At 44.2% G+C, this 21376-nt stretch overlaps 1 protein-coding gene across 1 annotated transcript in view; it reads left to right on the plus strand.

The window, feature by feature from the left end:
• Window positions 1–5858: 5858 nt before the first annotated feature.
• LOC147436761 (metal transporter Nramp6-like) overlaps window positions 5859–21376 on the plus strand; it is a 70111-nt gene continuing 54593 nt past the window's right edge. Inside the window, exon 1 of the mRNA XM_086486187.1 lies at window positions 5859–6172. Coding sequence (XP_086342313.1) covers window positions 6032–6172 — 141 coding nt within the window. The 5' untranslated portion in view covers window positions 5859–6031. The remainder of the gene's footprint in view (window positions 6173–21376) is intronic.

Raw genomic sequence — 21376 nt, forward strand, 5'->3', positions numbered from 1 at the left:
GTAAACGAGATTTGTGAAAATCTGCTCGAATCTAGCTCATAGCCATATGTACTGCTCGAGTGAGTGACCGGATGTTGCATATACACCCATGTGGGATGTAAAAACGTGCAGACATCTTGGCAAGCCTTCCGAAGTTTGTATGCTAAGAGCATATTCCAAAAACTTTGAAAACGCTATGTCAAATGTGGAAAGTAAAGCCTTGCTTCACATAAGGATTCATGGAGTTTGGGTGTTGATACCTAATAGATATGCTTGCCAATGTACAATGGCAGAGCAAAAGAAAGTCGAACGTGTCGAACATTCACAGGTAATTGACCTTATCAAATTAAACAATGTTCATGATGTACCTTGTACCTGCTTGGCTTGCATATTGTATTCCTGAAGATGTTGTAGATGGAGCTGTGCTTTGCTTGGATTTGTAGTTAATGATCGGCCTTGCCAAATACGTGTGCCTCCTTCAGGAAGGGTAGAAACAGGTCGTGTCGATCTCCATGAGATATTGAAACACAACCATGTCTGACCTTTGAGACAGGCATGGGAAGAAGCCATACTTGTAAACAAGATCAGTTCTCACTCAAGCCGTGCTTGACTGTGAGTGGGTGTTGCGTACCGTGTGCTCAAAAACAAAAAATAAAAATTATCATGCGTGTGGTAATGCTCACAGGCCTTGCTTGTGCCTTGAGTGTTGAAATTGCACAAGCATGGAAAATTCATTGCATCATACCAACCCTTGTTACGTACTCCTATCCACCAGCCTTGTCGTCTCGATAAGACATCTATAGTTTGTCAAGAGATGTTCTACTTTCGGATGTCAAAAGCCCTACCCGAACCGATTCTATAGTAAGATGTACTATGTTTGAAACAAAAACAAAGCACCTCAGAGAAAGTTCCACTTTTGAAAGCGTAGAAGGTTGCCTCTCTAGTTTTCTATCAAAGCTTCCAAATTGGCCGACTCGAATTGTTGTCGTACTGCTCCCTTAAACTCATTGAAGCTTTTACTTTGACCGGCGGCGCAATGCACCTTGCATACTGTGCACGCGGAATGTAGTTGCCTGTGAAATCCTGGCTCCAACCTATGCGTGGAAACCCTGTCGATTGTGCTTTTTGTGCCTGGCGAAACATGTGCCGAATCAAACTGTAATGGTAGCTCGAAATTTTTCCACTCCACCCACCAAGCCATGTACGGCCCCTGCAAAGCTCCCACACGTGATGTTAAACTAACCAACCTGCAGATCCTTGCCGTGGGTAACTACCCTTAGTTGGGATTGCCCAAAGTTAGGGTGCCCACTTTAACAATGTAAAAGCTGCAGACAAAACGATGATGGCAGGCTGCTGGAAGGTGCGCCGAGAGAGAAAACGATGCAGTGGAAAATGGGTTGCGCCATTAGCCGTGTTGCAGAGTCGAACTTGTACCTGCTTGGCTTTGCGATCCCAACGAGCCCAAGCTCGTGCCATCTCATGGTGGTCGACCTTCAACCCTCCCCGCTTCAAGAACGCTTGCATACGGTCCCTTATTTCGACCTTCTCCACTCCAAGAGCGCCTTCACACGGTCGTTCCTCTCCCCGACCTCCATGGCTTGCATGGTATTGCATGCTCCATGCATGGTTTGCATGAACGCAAAAAACTCAGCACGCTGCCTGCCCTCCCATCCATAAGCTGAGAGAGAGAGAGAGAGAGAGAGAGAGAGAGAGAGAGAGAGAGAGAGGAGAAGATAAGTAGATCCATGCCGGCTTTCTCCCTCCTCCATAGCTCCCCGGCGCTCTGATACCAATGTAATGCCCTGGGTGGGACTGCCTAGGAATGAACCTCCCAACCTCCCATTAAATAGCCCCTTGGGCCTCATTCCCTATCCACACTTGTAGCCGGCCCCTTGGGCCTGGTCCTTGACCACCGGGCATTGCCCTTGGCATGACATACCTAGGCATCGCTTATTGTTCATAAGTTGGACTTACCCACCCCATCATTTTTTAAAGTGGTTGTTAGGTCAAGAATATTTGTAGATGACCTAAACACATGCACTCACACTTGCAAGCACAAAGAATTAAGAGAGTGAAGGATTGAGCAAATGTAATGAGCCAAGAGAATTTTCATCACCATTGCCAACAGAGTGCTCAAGCACTCAAGCAACAAAAAGCTTTAGCTTGAGGGCTTATAAAGTAGAGAATTAAAGTTGGAGATGGGGCAAAAAGTCCTTTCACATATTATAACTGTTATATCTAGGGTTTTTGCTACCATTTTCCAAATTGAATGCTAACTCAATGACAACTCTATGCATGACTGAGGAGCTTTGGGACTAAATCTAGAATTAGTCGAGCTTGGGCTAGCATATACACCTCCACATAGAAATCTTCAAAAATTCTTGCACTTTAAAAAATGTGAAATTGACTTGTGATGAAATGATGAGAATATGGTTTCAGGTGGCTAAGCAAGAAAAGGAATCTTGTGATATTTTGCCTAATGAATTTAGAAAAGGAGCTAGCATACATTGGTGCGATGGTTAAGTGAACTTAATCGGACAAGCAAAAGTATATGGAAAGAATAACAAAAGGAACATCGTGGAGCACTAAAGTTGTCTTTGATTAAGTTGTGCCATTCAGAATGAAAGCTAATTAGATTGGAAAGTATGACAATAATGTTTGGACAAGCTAGAGCCCATCCTAGGTATATTTCGCTTTTGAATTTTGAGTTTAATCTACAAGTATATATTTAGATTGGAAAGTATGACAATAATATGTTTGGACAAGCTAGAGCCCAACATCCTAGGTATAATTCGCTTTTGAATTTTGAGTTTGATTAACAAGTATGTATTGGAGAGCACAAGCTAGAGTACATCCTAGGCATATTTTGCTTTTGGATTTTGAGTTTTAATTAACAAGTATGTATTGGAGAACATGACATTTTTGGCTTATTAAAACAAGCCATAGGGAAAAAGCATGAAAGGTAGTCCATCTCCTAGTGTTGGACATGTGTTCCTCATGTGGAGCTTAAAAGTTTTGAAACCTTAAAGAAATAGTTTCTTTTTTGGAAAGGTAGGGCCTTGACTTTAAGAGCTGTCCCCCAACTAACTTCATTTCTTCTTCTTTTTCTTGGATACAAAGTCCCCAAGATTTCAAAAGCTCGAATTGTAAATTAAGAAACACTTTTTTTTTTTTGGGAGATTACATGTTTTAACATTCTATTTTAAACAATGTTTTAACATTGTTTGCATTTCATCTTAATGTAACCGTCTTTGAAAAGGTGGAAAGATACAAAAATTGAGAATATTCTCATACTATGTCACTTTCCATACAAAGCTTCACAAGAGCATTTCTTTTTGGCAATACCCACAAGAGCATTTTTAAGGTTTTTTCAACTTGACAATTTGGAAGAGGTAGAATATTGAACAACGCTAGTTAACCTAGCGTGCTTTTGCACCACTCATTTATTCCTTCGTCATTTGTTCGCATCTCATATGTGCATGCTGACAAACTTTAATGAACACAAGTTATGAGATTCATGTATGTCCAATTCAATAGTGTAAAATCTTCTTTTAATGCCAAACTCACAATAGCGAGTATATTTATATATCAACCAAAAACAAAAAGTTACAATGAAAGCCATACTCCACCCGAACCATGACGTCTAACAGCCTCCAATCCAAGATCACCTCGTACATTGGCTGATAAAAGGAACCACCTTTAGACCATAGCTAATGCTCACATATCCCAATAAGTAATGCTCACGTATTGTAATTGTACTTTCATTGTTTTTCTTAAAATTAAGGGACATTTTAGTTACAAATACGTTAAATTGGGGCATCGATCTTGGTTGCATCACTAGCTCGTCTTTAAAGTTATTGGGGAAAAAAAGGTTTTTTGTTTAACAGTGGCCCAATTCTATGAACATGTTATACATCACACAACATATACAAACACCCAAACAAAGGCGTTAAAAATTACAACAATATTGTATTTATCATAGCCACCATCATACTCATTCTCATTATTGCATTTATGATTTGGGGTGGCCATTTCATGCCTTGATATGGCTCCCTTGCAGGCCTAGAAAATACATTTTTCCTAACCGAACAAAATAAGGGGAAACCTAAAATTCTCTCGTTTTTTAGGTCAAAATTTGAAGCTTTTGCCGGTAATTACACTAAAACTTGCCGGTTTTCGTAAAGGCAAGCTCAAAGTCTAACCGGGAGTTTATAATATCAGCCGGTTAAAATACACTAGACGGGGAGTTTATAATATCAGCCGGTTAAAATACACTAGACCCCGGTTTTTTTCTAACACTGCGAGTCCCTTGTCCCTTAGTCTTCAAAGGTTTGACTTAGATGGCTTAAGATTGAGGCATGGTTAGCACCTTTATGAACATGAGGCACCTTCACCAACATTTAAAGAAATGATATGTTGGTCCACTAAAGTCCCAGTCCAATCCAATGCTTATTATAATGTAACTCGATGTGACTATTGCATTATCACAAATTTTTTCACACGATCCCATGAACCTGCCATGCATGTGATAAGTTTCATACAAGGTTATAGTCACACCAAAAACAACATTATTTAGGTACCCCCCACATGGGAGGAGGTAGCTTTGTAAGATTACGTGGAACACACTTACGATGGGAACACAAAACCCCCCCCCAAAACAACTAAACAAAAACAAAACCCAAAACACACACAAACACACAAAAAGAGGGAGTAAGAATATAATTTTTAAGTGCATCCTTTTCGAGTGCAGTTAGTGGAGGGGTAACTCATAACAGTCACCCCCTCTCCGTGTTGCCCACCGGGCCCCCTTATGAGTTGACTCCAAGATTGACAATCACAATGCTTGTTTTAAATCTTAGCTGCCTCCACCGTATGGCTTAACTCGTTCTCAAACCAAACAATAAACACACACACATAGAAAGCTAGACATGGGGGCTTTTGAGGGGTCCTTTAAATGTATGCAACTTCTCTATTTTTTTAAAAATCAAGAGTTTCAAGTGCTTCCAACAACCCATTAGAGGCTAGACGACATTCCAAATAATTAGGTTTGGTAAGTTACGCTCATGTTGCCACTTTTTTGCCCCCTTTGCTCATTTTTGCAAGACAACTTGCAAGGAGACAATTGAACCCAAGACTTATGGGCCTTACATGATCCTCAACATTTAGAAGGCCCGCAATTTTTATGTTAGCCTTCTCTTGGGTGCTCACTTTGAGTTGGGGAAGAGCGATAGTTACACAGGCTGTGGGAAAAGAGGGGAGTCATGTGTATCGCAAACTTGTGGGCATTTTTAGCATAATGCTTGATGGGAAGTCAAATGAATCATTCTGCATTTAGCATGGACATGAAAGTTTTGGTCGGCTATTATCAAAAGCCAAGGTGGTGAAAAGAAAAGAAAGAAAGAAAGATGGTCCCGAAAGGCCACCAAATAGGTGCCCAAAACGACTTTTTGAAAAACCCATTAATTAGTTTTGTTGTGTGTTTTGTGGTTTGGGGGGGGGGGTTGTTGTTTATTGTTTTTTTAAGTAGTTAAGGACACTCCAAAGGGTATAGTGGGCTTGTAGCTTAGTGGTTAAGGTTGAGCTTTATACTCTCTGCTTGATGTCAAATCTTACCCATCAGGATTGGTTTTAAATTGTGAGTGAATGGAGATGCTAATTAGAGATGCTAAAACATCTTGAGAAGATTTTATGTAATGAAAACTTAAAGTAGAGCCAAATAGCTAGGTTTCAGAGAATAAGCAAAATGTACAAAATGGTCATGGAAAGAGAGGCGAAAGCAAAGCTAAGAAGGTGTTGTATCTGTTAATTAGAAGCAAAGCTAAGAAGATCAAAAGAAAATGGTGTCGTATTTTACTTGTTTGTTAAAAGAGGAGTTGGTTTATGTGTATTGCAGGCCGTCTAAGGTGTGACCCCATGTCATAAGGGGCGATTGTCTCTCGATAAAGCTCTCACGACTCAAGCAGCTAACACACATAGATCTCCTCTACCGCCTGCTCTGTGTATCGATGTGAATAGTAAGACAAGCGAGAGCAGAGAATCAGGACTTCTGGCGATGGAGGGCGAGAACGAGAAAGAAGAAGCCCAGCCCCTGCGGCATCCTCATGCACCCCGCCATGACGAAACTAGCGCCAAACCAGACTCTGTCTCTGAGACTGTCGTCGATTTGAAGAACCTCCAAATTGAGGTTCCGCTGGTATGCTCGTCTTCCCCTTGCTGCTTCCGTTAGATTGGATGCAAAACCTGAATCCTTTCTATTCATGCTTGTAGCCTTATAGCTTCTTGATGGGTTTGACTCATCAATGCATCCAATTCAACTCGTTACTATAGATATTGGGATGGTCAATCTGTTGAAGCCTTTGCCTATGGCTATTGCTATCATATAGTTTCTTATTAACTCAAATACTATGCTTGATTGAAGAATGTGTTACCGAAGGCCTCATAGAAATGAGCTGCTCTGAACATGCTTACTCTACATTTAGGCTTAGCATTTTCATAATCATGAGGTCAGTGTTGGAATGAAGTTGCAGGTGCTGTCTTGAGACTACACTTTGGTCTTTGGTGCCTTCTTTTGCACCGGGATTTAATAGAAAGCAAGAAGTTTTTTTCCTCATTCCAATACATAATGGAGTTGCTTGGTCTATATGGTCTTGTGAATAAATTTCACGAGTTCATAGCTTGCAGTTGATGTTCGAATCATTATCAAAAACAGTGTAACAACAGTAGCTTTGGGAATTGGAAATTAAGGCTTTTGGAATTAGGTTCTGTCAGAGGAGGAGCAAGATTATTTCCTTCATGTTTAAAGTTTTGTAAAGCAATGGATATATAGACTATGATACAAAGACTTTGGCCAGGGGTCGATAGTCAAAATTCTTAAATGTTTATTGTGAAAGTTTTCAGCTGAAGCCTACCTGATGAGTTGCAAAGGCAGAAGAAGAACGAGTAAAGATCTGTTGGAGTCCTTCGCTTGAGACCCTAAAGATCCCTATAGATTGCGTTCCTAGTCTACCCTTCAGTATTGTGAAGTTCTTGTCAAAACTCTACTAAAAGGCAAGTGCCATGAAGGAGAGTAGATGCCCTATTTATTTTTTCCAAGAGAAAATCTTTTTATTAAAATAAACATCTTAAGGTTATATTCTCTTGTGGGTGACTACCATGGGTCTATACCTTGCACTTTCCTTCAAGGGTGAATCTGGGCTTATCCTGGATTCATCTAAGTATATCTTAAGGGTACAAAGTGCGGATCATCACAGAGGTATGATCCCAAAAAGTGTGAAAAAATGACAAAGAGATTGTTTTGGTTCTCAATCTCTCAGATCTCCTAATATATACATTCACATCATATCCAAGAGGTGGAAAACTTTTCTTCTACTATATCATGGGCAAAGCAAGAGGAATAATAGTTCTATCAGAACTACATGAAGATATAACAATTTCCAAGGAGCCTTGTGTTTCCAAAATCCTCTCCTTCCAAGTCAATACAACACACCTTTGGGGCTTTTGCAAGCCGTATTTCCAAGGGAGGTCTCGAAACAATTGACCTCGAGAGCCTCTTTCACTCCTCCCAAAGCTGATCAAGGGGAAAACTCCAATGCCCTTCATGAATCCCAAATACTCCTCCCAAAGCCGATCACCAGGAAAAACCAAGGGGCCTCCAATGCCCGCTCTTAACTTTACTATTGAAGCCCTCTCTCTATTGTAGACAAGGGTCCAAATTAATTATACGGAGCATTGCTTGCCTCTCTTTGCCACTCACAAGCCTCTCTCTGGTTGAAGCTAGTGGCGGCAACTGCCTTGACTAGAAATCTGGTGTCGTGGCCACTGTGGTGACCTCCATGCCGATCTCCTTTGTCAAATCTTTATTACCGTTATCTCTATCTAGCTTGCCTTTAGCTTTGTCTCTTTGTGAGTTCCTGCTTTTGTCTTTGGCTTCAAACTCGCGAGCCAAACAAAGCATCGTGTCACATTTATGACAACTGTTGTTGGACCTCGTGGGTATCGAGGCAGCTAATCGAGTACTGGTTTTTCGTCCTTGTCAGGTTTGCCTTTGCCTTTGTCCTCTAGCGAACTCATCCATTTGCTTTTGGCTTCACAATCTTGAGCCAAACAAAACAACAGTTTCCTTGAGAACTTCGCCTGTGCATAGGCTACTAACCAGACGGTTGATGTTTTTTCCATAGCCGATAGTTGGTATTGGTCAACGTCGTTGGCGCTCGAGCAAGGGGGGGCCATGTTGAAGTTACAAGATTTGGATATTGAGTTCCTTCTCGCACTCCAAGGGCCGTACAATTCCACCAACCGGCACCAAACTTAGAAATCCTCTCCTTCCAAGCCAATACAACACACCTTTGGGGCTTTTTCAAGCCGTATTTCCAAGGGAGGTCTCGAAACAATTGACCTCGAAAGCCTCTTTCACTCCTCCCAAAGCTGATCAAGGGGAAAACTCCAATGCCCTTCATGAATCCCAAATACTCCTCCCAAAGCCGATCACCAGGAAAAACCAAGGGGCCTCCAATGCCCTCTCTTAACTTTACTATTGAAGCAATTTTATGTGCCACTTTGTAATCGATTCAACAAGCAGGGACATAGGGGCGGTTGCTGTCGGCAATGGGGTGAAAAAAAAAGCAGTTGCGTTTCAGAACCTTGCCTGCGGAGAAGGGGGAGATCGTCGCCAAGGGAGAGCTCCTGCTGGGTGTGTTGAAGAACGTGCACGTTGTGAGATGGTCGTCCTGTTGTTGCAGGGCCTCAGGATGCTAGCAATTTGATGGCGTTTGAAAATGCCGTGCCGGGTTGCTATCGGCACCTCGTAGGGAATCGTACCCCTCGCCCCCTTCAACGTCTCAAAACGCTAGCCCCTTTGCTACCCCTAGCACGCCGGCGATTGACTTTTTTTGTTTGCGTTTTAAAACGTTGCCAGTGCTGCCACTTTGTGCTTGCGCTTTTGAGCGTTGCGAGGGGTGAAGTTCAATGGTCCACAGGGCACCCTTCCCGTCAACACCTTCAAGATAGAAAGACAAATTCCTCTTCTCAACTCACGGGTGCCTTTCCTTGCCCAAGGTCACGAAGCACAAAGCTCTGATGCCATGTCAAAGTTGACGATGCGGAAGCGTAGAGACCAAGGGGGGAGAGAGAGAGAGAGAGAGAGAGAGAGAGAGAGAGAGAGAGAGAGAGAGAGAGAGAGAGAGAGAGAGAGAGAGAGAGAGAGAGAGCAGTGATGGGGTCCCAACCAACACTCTCAAGGGCCTTCCCACACTGTTACCTATGTGCGATTTGCTTTAGATTGCGTAAATGGAATGTACACAGATGCAATAGTACACTCAACTCGACTTTTTGGATGATTTAGCCGTGGAAGGAAGCACCTTCAGGGCTGATTTGATGCACCAATAGATGAGTTCACATTCCTGTCCTATGGTGACTGCAGTATCTCGCAGGAGCAGATTAGGGAGTGAGGGTTGTTTTGTGGCTGGGTGCGGCCATGTCTGAGGTAGACTTACTATTTTTCGGCGGTGCACTCCACGATGTTGTCCACCCGGTAGGTTGGCATGATGTGGGACCCTTGTAGGCTGTTCCTAGGGTTTCCCGGGGTCAAAAGTTTCTAGTGTTCCTCACTTGTGCTAGTAAATGTGTGTTGCAGGTCACTTGGAGTGAGTTTACACATTTATTGGCCTTTTTTAGATGGCAAGTTTTTTCTGGCTGAGTAGGGCAAACCTATAGTTTCCCCTCTTCCCTGCCCTGTCAAAGTCGACGATGCGAAAGAGTAGAGACCGAGGGGAGAAAGCACGAGAGAGAGTGAGAGAGAGAGAGTCTCCTGAACCAATCAACCTTGGCAATTTAATAATTGATACAATGTACAATGGGGGCAAGGGGTCGCATATATACCATCTGAGTAAATTGCCCCACCTAGACTTTGACAAATAAGTAAAATAAATACCTAAAGGCCAAAATAAATAATGGGATCACTTTGGGCAGTTCACTTGAGATGCCAAAACTCTAACACCCTCTCTGCAGCTATAGTGGACATAAATAGTGAGACCAAGTCGATGAAGAAGCTACCATGGACACCCCAATAGCTGTAGACTATTGGATACACCTCAGATTTGCTACCCTCCACTATGTACCTTAGAAGAATGTCACCTTGAGCATAGGTTGCCTCTTAGAAAAATTGAAATGTAGACCACACTATGTCACATCACGTCCAAAATAGTCCAAGATAATGAACTTTGAAACACATCCTGTCCATAATTCGACCAACAACAATGGATTGGTGCACTCATCCATAGTGTTCTAGGTACATTTGATTGGTCCCCTGCCAGATGCATGTGCCTTGAACTGCGACCCACTGGATCAAACACCGATAACTTGAACCCCGATACAAGGGTCCAAATTAATTATACGGAGCATTGCTTGCCTCTCTTTGCCACTCACAAGCCTCTCTCTGGTTGAAGCTAGTGGCGGCAACTGCCTTGACTAGAAATCTGGTGTCGTGGCCACTGTGGTGACCTCCATGCCGATCTCCTTTGTCAAATCTTTATTACCGTTATCTCTATCTAGCTTGCCTTTAGCTTTGTCTCTTTGTGAGTTCCTGCTTTTGTCTTTGGCTTCAAACTCGCGAGCCAAACAAAGCATCGTGTCACATTTATGACAACTGTTGTTGGACCTCGTGGGTATCGAGGCAGCTAATCGAGTACTGGTTTTTCGTCCTTGTCAGGTTTGCCTTTGCCTTTGTCCTCTAGCGAACTCATCCATTTGCTTTTGGCTTCACAATCTTGAGCCAAACAAAACAACAGTTTCCTTGAGAACTTCGCCTGTGCATAGGCTACTAACCAGACGGTTGATGTTTTTTCCATAGCCGATAGTTGGTATTGGTCAACGTCGTTGGCGCTCGAGCAAGGGGGGGCCATGTTGAAGTTACAAGATTTGGATATTGAGTTCCTTCTCGCACTCCAAGGGCCGTACAATTCCACCAACCGGCACCAAACTTAGAAATCATCTGCTTCCAAGCCAATACAACACACCTTTGGGGCTTTTTCAAGCCGTATTTCCAAGGGAGGTCTCGAAACAATTGACCTCGAAAGCCTCTTTCACTCCTCCCAAAGCTGATCAAGGGGAAAACTCCAATGCCCTTCATGAATCCCAAATACTCCTCCCAAAGCCGATCACCAGGAAAAACCAAGGGGCCTCCAATGCCCTCTCTTAACTTTACTATTGAAGCAATTTTATGTGCCACTTTGTAATCGATTCAACAAGCAGGGACATAGGGGCGGTTGCTGTCGGCAATGGGGTGAAAAAAAATGCAGTTGCGTTTCAGAACCTTGCCTGCGGAGAAGGGGGAGATCGTCGCCAAGGGAGAGCTCCTGCTGGGTGCGTTGAAGAACGCGCATGTTGTGAGATGGTCGTCCTGTTGTTGCAGGGCCTCAGGATGCTAGCAATTTGATGGCGTTTGAAAATGCCGTGCCGGGTTGCTATCGGCACCTTGTAGGGAATCGTACCCCTCACCCCCTTCAATGTCTCAAAACGCTATCCCCTTTGCTACCCCTAGCATGCCAGCGATTGACTTTTTTTGTTTGCGTTTTAAAACGTTGCAGTGCTGCCACTTTGTGCTTGCGCTTTTGAGCGTTGCGAGGGGTGAAGTTCAATGGTCCATAGGGCACCCTTCCCGTCAACACCTTCAAGATAGCTAGACAAATTCCTCTTCTCAACTCACGGGTGCCTTTCCTTGCCCAAGGTCATGAAGCACAAAGCTCTGATGCCATGTCAAAGTCGACGATGTGGAAGCGTAGAGACCAAGGAGAGAGAGAGAGAGAGAGAGAGAGAGAGAGAGAGAGAGAGAGAGAGAGAGAGAGAGAGAGAGAGAGAGAGAGAGAGAGAGAGTCTCCTGGACCAATCAACCTTGGCAATGAATAACTGATACAATGTACAATGGGGGCAAGGGGTCACGTATATACCACCCTCAGTAAATTGCCCTATCTAGACTTTGACAAATAAGTAAAATAAATATCTAAAAACCAAAATAAATAATGGGATCACTTTGGGCAATTCACTTGAGATGCCAAAAGTCTTACCCCCCCCCCCCTTGTAATTTATGGCATGCTATGATCAGTGAGTAGAGCTTCCAACATTTGTGAAACCAGCCTGTAGGGTAGTAAGCTTTAGCTTTCACCCAAAAATACGTTGTCTTAACTTTCTCTGTACTTTACGACGCAAAGGAACTTCACAAATGAACCTGTAACCGGAATTCACCACTTCAAAACAATGCACAACTTGGTAGCTAGAGTGCTCTCAAGTAGACAATTAGGCCCCAAAGACTGGTGCCCCTTTCAGTATTTCTTTATTCAATTGCAAATAAATGACCCGAACACTTACACCAAACTCTCACCAAGCTGTTTGAATCTATCAAGGGCTGAAATTGCAGGTTTTCAACCCAATTTCGACGGCATAACGGTGCCAAAACCCCTGTAGGTCAAAAGTACATGTCTAGGACAGTTTCCCTTGCATTTTAGAAGCTTCGTGTCCCGACCCCGGACTTATTAGCCACTCCCACCCTTACTTCATCGCGCATCGGGTGTGCTCCGTCTTCATCGCTCTGTCCTACAGGGCATAAGCCATAAAGATCACTTGCAAGAGAAGGATCAAGGATTTTTTAAACCGCTGTTTTTCTCAGAGACAATGCCATGCAGTGGTGGATGTCTATAACTATCAAGCCGCACACTCCAAGGACTTGGCAAGCTTTCAAGAAAATTTTTGCGCGGTTTAGGGTCCTTCAGACATATTTCTTCATAGTGTAGCTTCAGGCAGAGTGGGTTATCACCGCCTCAGGGACACTGTCTATCTAGGAGCTGATGGACCATGCTACAATTAGCTTTGACCTTATGGAAAGAACCTAACCCTAATTTTTGGTGTAGGTTTGAGGATGGAAAGTCAGTCGACTTTTCGAGCTCGATTGATGTCGAGATTGCTTTTGAAGTTTGAATTTTGTGTGGGAAGTTGTTTGAGAACATGTTTGGTGATCCTGTTTGGAATCTGTTTGAAATGGATGGTATCTGTTTTAAAACTATCTTGGTGCCGATTTGAACTATCCGACCCTTGTTTTAATACTTGTTTCAATGATTAGTGATTTTATTCCCGGGTGGAGTAGTGAGAAATGTTGTTTTGGTATTGTCAGAACCTCGGAACAACGCAGACGGATATCTGGGGAGCTTTCGTTGTATGCTTGAAGATCTCCGAACGATGCAGATGGGGTGTCAAGGAGCGTTTCGTTGTATGCTGGGAAAGCTCCGAACGACGCAGACGGGATGTTTGGGGAGCGTTTGGTTGTATGCTTGAACCTCCAAGCGACGCAGGCTGCGGTCTGGGGAGCGTTTGGTTGTACCAGTCCTTTGAACTCATGGCTCAGACCTTTCTAGGTTATTTGCAGGGGGAGTGACAAGGTAGTCGTTGAGAGTAGCTTCATACCACAGACCGTCTGGTCTCGAGGTGCTCAACGGGGCTGTTCATTGTGTCTTGTAACATGCATATGTGAGCATTTGTGTTGCATTGTGATGTGCCAACCATTGAATATTCCTTATTGGATAAGATACTTCTGGGAAACCAATGACCCAGGATATCAAGAGTTCTCATATGGAATGAGCTACTTATTGGATGAGATACTTCTGGAAAACCAACGATCGAGGATATCAAGAGCTCCAATCTGGAATGAGACTTCTTATTGGATGAGGTTCTTCCAGAAAGCCAACGGCCGAGAAAATCAAGAGCTCCGATTTGGAATGAGAAAACTGATTGTCCCTCGGAATGACCCTCAGAAATTTTTGACCTAACTTGAGTCGTTTTGTAGATATGTTGTAATCACGGACAATTACTTTCTTTCAAGAAGGGGGGATGTCACGAACTGCTGACGTGTCAAGACACTGAAGAATGGAGCCAACTGCAGAGGCCGACCGAGAAGCCTATAACCCTAAGTGAAGAAGCAGAAGCAGCAGAATAAGTTTTACCAACTTGGAAAGTCTTGTCGAGTAGCCTATTTTTAAAGAGAAGTTCCCACCAACTTATAGGACCTCGTCCGATGGGGCCCAAGTGACCTAAAGATATTAAATTAAAGGAGGAGCAGTGCGCACACACACATAGGCTCATTTGCGTAAAAGCTGACAACGTGGCAATAATACAGATTTTGGATTTCGCGCTGACGTGATGACGTGGCAGACTGTACGGACCTGGATTTTGCGCTGACAGGCTATACCGATTTTCAAAAATTGCGCTGGCAGCTTTTTGGCAAGATGCTTTTTGGACTAGATGCTTTTGAGTTTAAAGTCTTTTATGGGCCAAGGGCCTTTAAATATGAGTCAAGGGCTCATTTTCTGGTATGCTTCCGAGATAAGGTGCAGAGTCTGGAGTACCAGCATGGTACTGAGTTCAAGCAACATAAAGAAACACCGAAAGGGGCGCCAAGGTTTGGGGCCAGTGCTCTCTTGGGGTGGAGTTCTGCCACTCCCCGTCGCGTGTCGTCTATCTCTTTCAGTTCAAGTGTTAGCACTTGCCCTGCATAATACCCGAAATACACACTGCAAACCATAAAATAGACTAACCGACATACTTGGCAGATCTCGTAGCAAAAAATTGAAGCCGTAAGTGAACAGAGAGAGCAAGAGTGAGACAACGCAATAGCGCACGCGCACCTCGTAGAGTGGAGTGCTACGTCGGCACGGCGAGAGAGAGAAGAAAGGAGAGGAGAGGAGAGTAACACAAACATTGGGTGCAATCTCCCCCCGTGCAAGAGTGACCATTTCCCTCTTGCACGTATTTCATTTATAGATTTTTTGAATGTCAAATTGAGTACAAACTTGCCGGCCAGTCATAAATGGCTAAAGCTCATAAAAGAGCACTTGAATAACAAAATGTACACTTGCTAACAATTGAACTGAAAGAGATAGACAACACGGGACGGGCAGTGGCGGAACTCCACTCCAAGAGAGCACTGCCCCCAAACTTTGGCGCCCCTTTTGGTATTTCTTTATATTGCTTGAACTCAGTACAATGCCGGTACTCCAATCCGTGCACCTACACATTGAAGCATCCAGAGAATGAGCCCTCTGCACATATTTAAAGGCCCTTGGCCTCAAAAGCAATTACATGAAAAGCAATAAACTCAAAAGCATCTGGCCTAAAAGCAAGTGCTCGAAAGCTGCCGACGTAAATCACGGAAATCCGTACAGACTGCCACGTCAACAAGCCAGTGCAAAAAGCGGAAATCCGTACAGGTTTCCATGTCATTAGTCAGCGCATAATCCGGAGATCCGTATTGGCTGCCACGTCATCAGTTTTTACGCTATTTTTGTGTGTGTGTCTTTATTTCAATGCCTTTATGTCTTGTGGGCCCCATCGTCGGACGGGGTCCCAAAAATTGTGGAACTTTTACTTCTTTTGTTGCTTCTTTTTAGGGTTTAGGCCCCTCGGCCGGGATGTGTAGGTTGGCTCCGTTCTTCAGTGGCTTGACACGTCAGCAATTTGTGACACCATATAGTAGCCAACAACACCTAGTTGGCAACTACAACTCTGCATGCCAAAGAGAGCCGTACCGAACTCTAATGAAGCAGTTTCCTCCTATTGGACAAGAGGAGAGGATCAATTTGCTGCTCAGGGGACAAGTCCAAGCCAACTTGACATCCCAGATAGTGTACTGGAGTCCCGAGGGGAATCCACCTGAAGCCCTCACCCAACGACCAATCAAGCGTAGGAGCACTGTCCATGTGTCTAGTTGTTGCCCATGCAACTGGGCCACTTGTCCAAGCTTGCCTCTTGCAAGTGAGCCTTGAACTAGAATGCAGCTCATGAGCTCTCCTCTCACATGTCTGCCACTTGTGAGGTTTCTTGGCCATGTGTGTACTTGTGTGCTCTCCTACAATGCATCAATGGGTCCATCTAACATTCATAAAGGACTTACGTGTCCACGTGCCTTGCATATATTGCCATCTCAACTTGCTATGTTCCTCTCCATGTCAGCATGCAACTCTCTACCTCGTCCAAACAACCGAAGCTCCTTACTACATCATCAAGCTCCTCAAATAAAGTTTGCTTAGTTAGGAATTTGTGTCACCCCAATATGGCGACCACACATGTACAAAGGTAGTAGATATGCACCCAAATAGGCTTCAAATAGTGCAAGCAACTCCACCTATCGAAAATATACCAATAGACTGAAATAAGCTCCCATCTCTACCAATATCTACCTTGATTATGAATAAAGACGTATGTACTTAGCAAGAAACCCCAAGAATGTATCAAATTTGGCATAAATATGGTCACGTCATAAACCTGCTAACATAGCTATAAGTAGCATGCAGTTCTGGTCATGGCATGACCCTGCTAACACTGCTCTAGGTAGCTTGTGTTAGGTGCAGCAGAATGAATGTTTGAACTTCGCTCAAGATGAGTGCTCCGAGTAGTGCTCAAGGTTCCTTTTACTTATGGAAGGGAGAGCCTTCCGTTCCTTTAATGAGAAAGTGCAATGGACACCAACAAAGTGAATGGACACTGTGCGTGAAAGTGCATGAGACTGAGAGATAGAGAGAGAAGAGAATACGACACCGGGGAGTTGTCAAACCCTCCTCCGAAGGCCCCACTCTCTCTATGGCGAGAGCGGTCTACTTATGATTGCACAAATCTCTACAATGCTTGGACTCGCCGACGATGTCCATGACGATGAGGATGACGACGAGACAGGCTGAAAACTGAAACTGCTAATGGCTGAAATCTGCAATCTTCTATCTTCTGAATTCTGACTCGATGTCGGGGACGATGTCAATGGCGACGATGTGATGACGACGCGCTGAAAACCCAGATGCTGGAATCTGCATTTTCCGGGCTGAATTTGCAAACTGCGCGGGATCTGACCGTGCGGCGAGGAACTGCTGTGGGAAGGTGAGATTTGCGAGGTTCGGGACTTGATCTGCTGCGTCTAAGGGCTGAAAACTGAAAACGCTGGTGGTTGTGTTGGTTCCGTCACGGTAGATCTGCAAAACGCTGAAATGCCTAGCAGATGCAAAAATGCTAGGGCTGAAAATGGTCCTGCTGCGGTGAATCTACTAACGCTGGGGCTTCTGCTTCTTGCTATCGCCAGGAATCTGCAAGATCCAAAAACGTTGGCTAATCTGGTCCAAACACGCTAGGTGTTGCAGTCTCTTGCAAAACGCTAGGGCATCTGGGGGTTCTGCTGAGAAGTTGCCTGTTGAGCGGTGCTCCTGCTGCCTCTTCTGCCAGAAAGTGCTAGCGCTAGGTTTCTATTTATACAAACTTAGCAAAATTGCCCTACCTACTTTCCAACAAAAGTCACTTAAAAATAATAAGTGAAAAATGTCAAAGATAGGGAAAATAGGCTAAATGCTCTAGAAAATTCCCCTGAAGGATTCTGATGGATTATGATGGGAATGCTTATGATCATGCTGTGTGCAACCAGAGGATATGCATCTACACTAAGTGTCTGGGCATGCACGGTCTGCGAACACTCACAAAAGTGCCAGATCACTTCCTATTCTAGACTGACTTGACGGAATTGAACCTTGGTCATGCTGTTGTCCACGGACACATAGGGTTCGATGAGTCACGTGACATCCCCTCCTTTTCAAAGTGAGGTACTGGTACCGAACTGTATGGCGTCAAGGGAGATCGCCAATAACATCCGGAATTCTCGAAAGGACTCTTCGCCGGCCCACTCTTGAGGTGTGGATCGTGCGATACTTGAACTTCATAAAGGTCTGCAACGCCTTCTTCTTTGGGCTGTGCCGAAAGCGACACAGAGTCTTTTGTGGCTCGTTCAATGCTTCAACTTCGTCTATAGTTTACCTTCTTCAAGAATCTCCGAGGCTGAAAATTCCTGAAACCACTTCCAACACAAAAACATGAACATACCCATTCCATGTAAAGTGACTGGAAAAATTTTGTCTTCCTCAAGGACTGTGCATGCAATGTAGATGAACAAAGAGACGGAGTGCCAAACCGTTCACCGTACACACGCAAACAATGAGATCGAATTTTGTTGTGCTGATCTAAATCAATCAACTGTGGCAAAATACAATGGAAATGCCCATGCTTGGTGCTCATACTCTCTTGTGCTCTTTCTACAACTGTGTTGTGCCAAGGAAGAGACCTGGAATGTGAATTCCTTGAATGCAAACATGTCATCTTTTCATGAGAAATTCGCATACATTTGTGCTCATTCATGAGTGAATCGTGCTCAACGTACAATATGTCATGCCTGTGGAAAGGGATCACATAAAGACACTGACTAAAATACAGGAAACGATCACGAATGAAACACTCGAACAATGCGTGGTGACTAATCATGCGAACACATAATGCTTCCTGTGGGAGTTCTTTGGACCTAGGCTCGAGAGCCAAGATCGGTTCTTCCTGAGGGGGTTCTTTGAACCCCGACTTGAGAGCCAAGATCAGTGCTTCGTGATTGATCGAATCTGCAATGACGTGAGCTTCACTAGAACAAGTATCAACTAAACCATCATTCTTGTGAACAATCACATCATCTTTATCTTGCAAATCATCATGCTCGTGAGAAATCACATCTTGATCATCATGCAAATCATCATGCTTGTCATTCAAATCATCATGCAAATCTTGTGTGTCATGCTTTAGAGAAGAAGAGACTGAGAGATTCTACTCCCGAATCTCTTCCATCTTCGCCTGCACATTAGAAAAGAGTCGCAAGAACTCTTTCATGTGTTGGTCGCCCTTCTCTTGTCTTGCTTTGTTCTCACGATCAAATTCAGGTTGTCTTTCTTTGGCTTCCAATCATGCTTCACGTCTTATGGCTGCCATTCCTTCTTCGTATTCACGATCTATGGCTGCCCTTTGTTCTTTGTAGGCCTTTCTTTCTGCTTCTCTTTCTGCTTTTCGTGCTTCGCGTTCTAACTTCATGTCCATCACCATCTTGTCGAAAGCCTCCATAGGAGTTAGTGCAATCACGTAGATGGGGAAGGGGGGGGGGGTCGGAAAAACCTCCTGGTGGGAAAATTCTTCTTCGCCTCTCTCATCCTCATCATCTTCATGCTTAGTATCCATTTCGCTTCGAGTGATGACCATCCACTGAAGTCGTGGGTTCTTGTGGTCTTGGGTTCTTAAGTTCACGAGGAACTTGGGGGTTCTTGGGGGTCTTGGTTCTTGGGTGGGGTTCTTGAGTTCTTGAGGTTCTTTAGGGTCTTCTTTTGCTTGCAATCTGTGTTCGAGAAGGATCTTCTCTTCACCCGAGTTCTGCTCTTTTTCGCGGGCGCACCCCTTGGCGGCCTTGCGCTCACACCAAGGTTGCTTTTTCCCACCTCACGTCGATTGGCCGGCCGCTAAGTGCATGGTCCGCTCTCAATGAGTGAAAAGAGGCACAAGGGGAGGTTGGACAAGCCCTTCTTTCCTAAGGTTTGTGTTACTCTTCACAAACACGATTAGGAATCGACACGCCCAAGTGAACTTGGGTTCGTGCGACCACAACAAGCAAAAAAAATTCAGTGGTTCTTGTGGTTCTTTCCTTGAGTGATACAGAACACTGCCAAAGCTCTGATACCAATATAAGGTGCAGCGGAATGAATGTTTGAACTTTGCTCAAGATGAGTGCTCCGAACTATGCTCAAGGTTCCTTTTACTTATGGAAGGGAGAGCCTTCCGTTCGTTTAATGAGAGAGTGCAATGTACACCAACAAAGTGAATGGACACTGTGCGTGAAAGTGCATGAGATTGAGAGATAGAGAGAGAAGAGAATACGACACCGGGAAGTTGTCAAACCCTCCTCCGAAGGTCCCACTCTCTATGGCGAGAGCGGTCTACTTATGATTGCACAAGTCTGTACAATGCTTGGACTTGTCGACATCGCAATGTCGACGACGATGAGGACGATGACGAGACGGGCTGAAAACTGAAACTGCTAATGGCTGAAATCTGCAATCTTCAATCTTCTGAATTCTGACTCTATGTCGGGGACGATGTCGATGGCGACGACGACGCGCTCAAAACGCAGATGCTGAAATCTGTGTTTTCCGGGCTGAATTTGCAAACTGCGCAGGATCTGACCGGGCTGAAAACTGAAAACGCTGGTGGTTGTGTTGGTTCCGTCGCGGTAGATCTGCAAAATGCTGAAATGCCTGGCAGATGCAAAAACGCTAGGGCTGAAAATGGTCCTGCTGCGGTGAATCTACTAACGCTGGGGCTTCTGCTTCTTGCTATCGCCAGGAATATGCAAGATCCAAAAACGCTAGGTGTTGCAGTCTCTTGCAAAACGCTAGGGCATCTGGGGTTCTGCTGAGAAGTTACCCGTTGAGCGGTGCTTCTGTTGCCTCTTCTGCCAGAAAGTGCTAGCGCTAGGTTTCTATTTATACAAACTTAGCAAAATTGCCCTACCTACTTTCCAACAAAAGTCACTTAAAAATAATAAGTGAAAAATGTCAAAGATAGGGAAAATAGGCTAAATGCTCTAGAAAATTCCCCTGAAGGATTCTGATGGATTATGATGGGAATGCTTATGATCATGCTATGTGCAACCAGAGGATATGCATCTACACTAAGTGTCTGGGCATGCACGGTCTGCGAACAGACTCACAAAAGTGCCATATCACTTCCTATTCTAGATTGACTTGACGGAATTGAACTGTGGTCATGCTGTAGCTTGTCCACGGACACGTAGGGTTCAATGTGTCACATGACAGCTTGCGTCTCAACCTCACAAAACGTGTACGTGGAAGCACAACCTGTCAGGTGCAACGGAAGGGGTTAAGGAATTTGGCTCAGATCTAGTTCTTGCACAAACACAAGGTTACTTCACTTCAGCTAAGAGAGAAACTGAACGCAATGAGAGAGAGAGAGAGAGAGAGAGAGAGAGAGAGAGAGAGAGAGAGATGACACCGCATGTCGGGTCTCAACCACCCTCAAGGGCCGTACTTGCTTTGGATACTTGCACAAATGTTGATACAATGGCTAAATGCTAAATACCGGGTGCTTCATGCTGATGGTGATCTCATGCAAAAACGCTGTGCTGATCTGGTGCAATAACGCTGGTGCTGAATTGATGCAAAACGTTGATGATGCTGGCGTGCTGGCGATGGAAACGCTATGTACTAAGGTGCTGTGGGCGTTGGATGACCCTATGGGTATTGGGTTTTGATGTCTAAAAACTGAAGGCCGAGTGGCTCTTTTATAGGTTTTTTTTCCATTTTCCCTGCCTCCGTTTTTATGATGTTATGTTAAAGTCGCTAATTAATAAAGGTCTTAAGTGACTTTTCATATGCCTATATGCTTAAGTTATTGTACTATGCAAGTGAGGGTATGCAACTATGACGTGTCTGATCATGCATGTCCTTCTAGAGGCCCACAAAATGCCAAGCTAGATCCTAAGCTAACTAAGAATGATGTTGGC

Source organism: Adiantum capillus-veneris, chromosome 17 (genome assembly GCF_014529385.1).
Source record: "Adiantum capillus-veneris isolate H3 chromosome 17, ASM1452938v2, whole genome shotgun sequence".
Classification (NCBI taxonomy): domain Eukaryota; kingdom Viridiplantae; phylum Streptophyta; class Polypodiopsida; order Polypodiales; family Pteridaceae; genus Adiantum; species Adiantum capillus-veneris.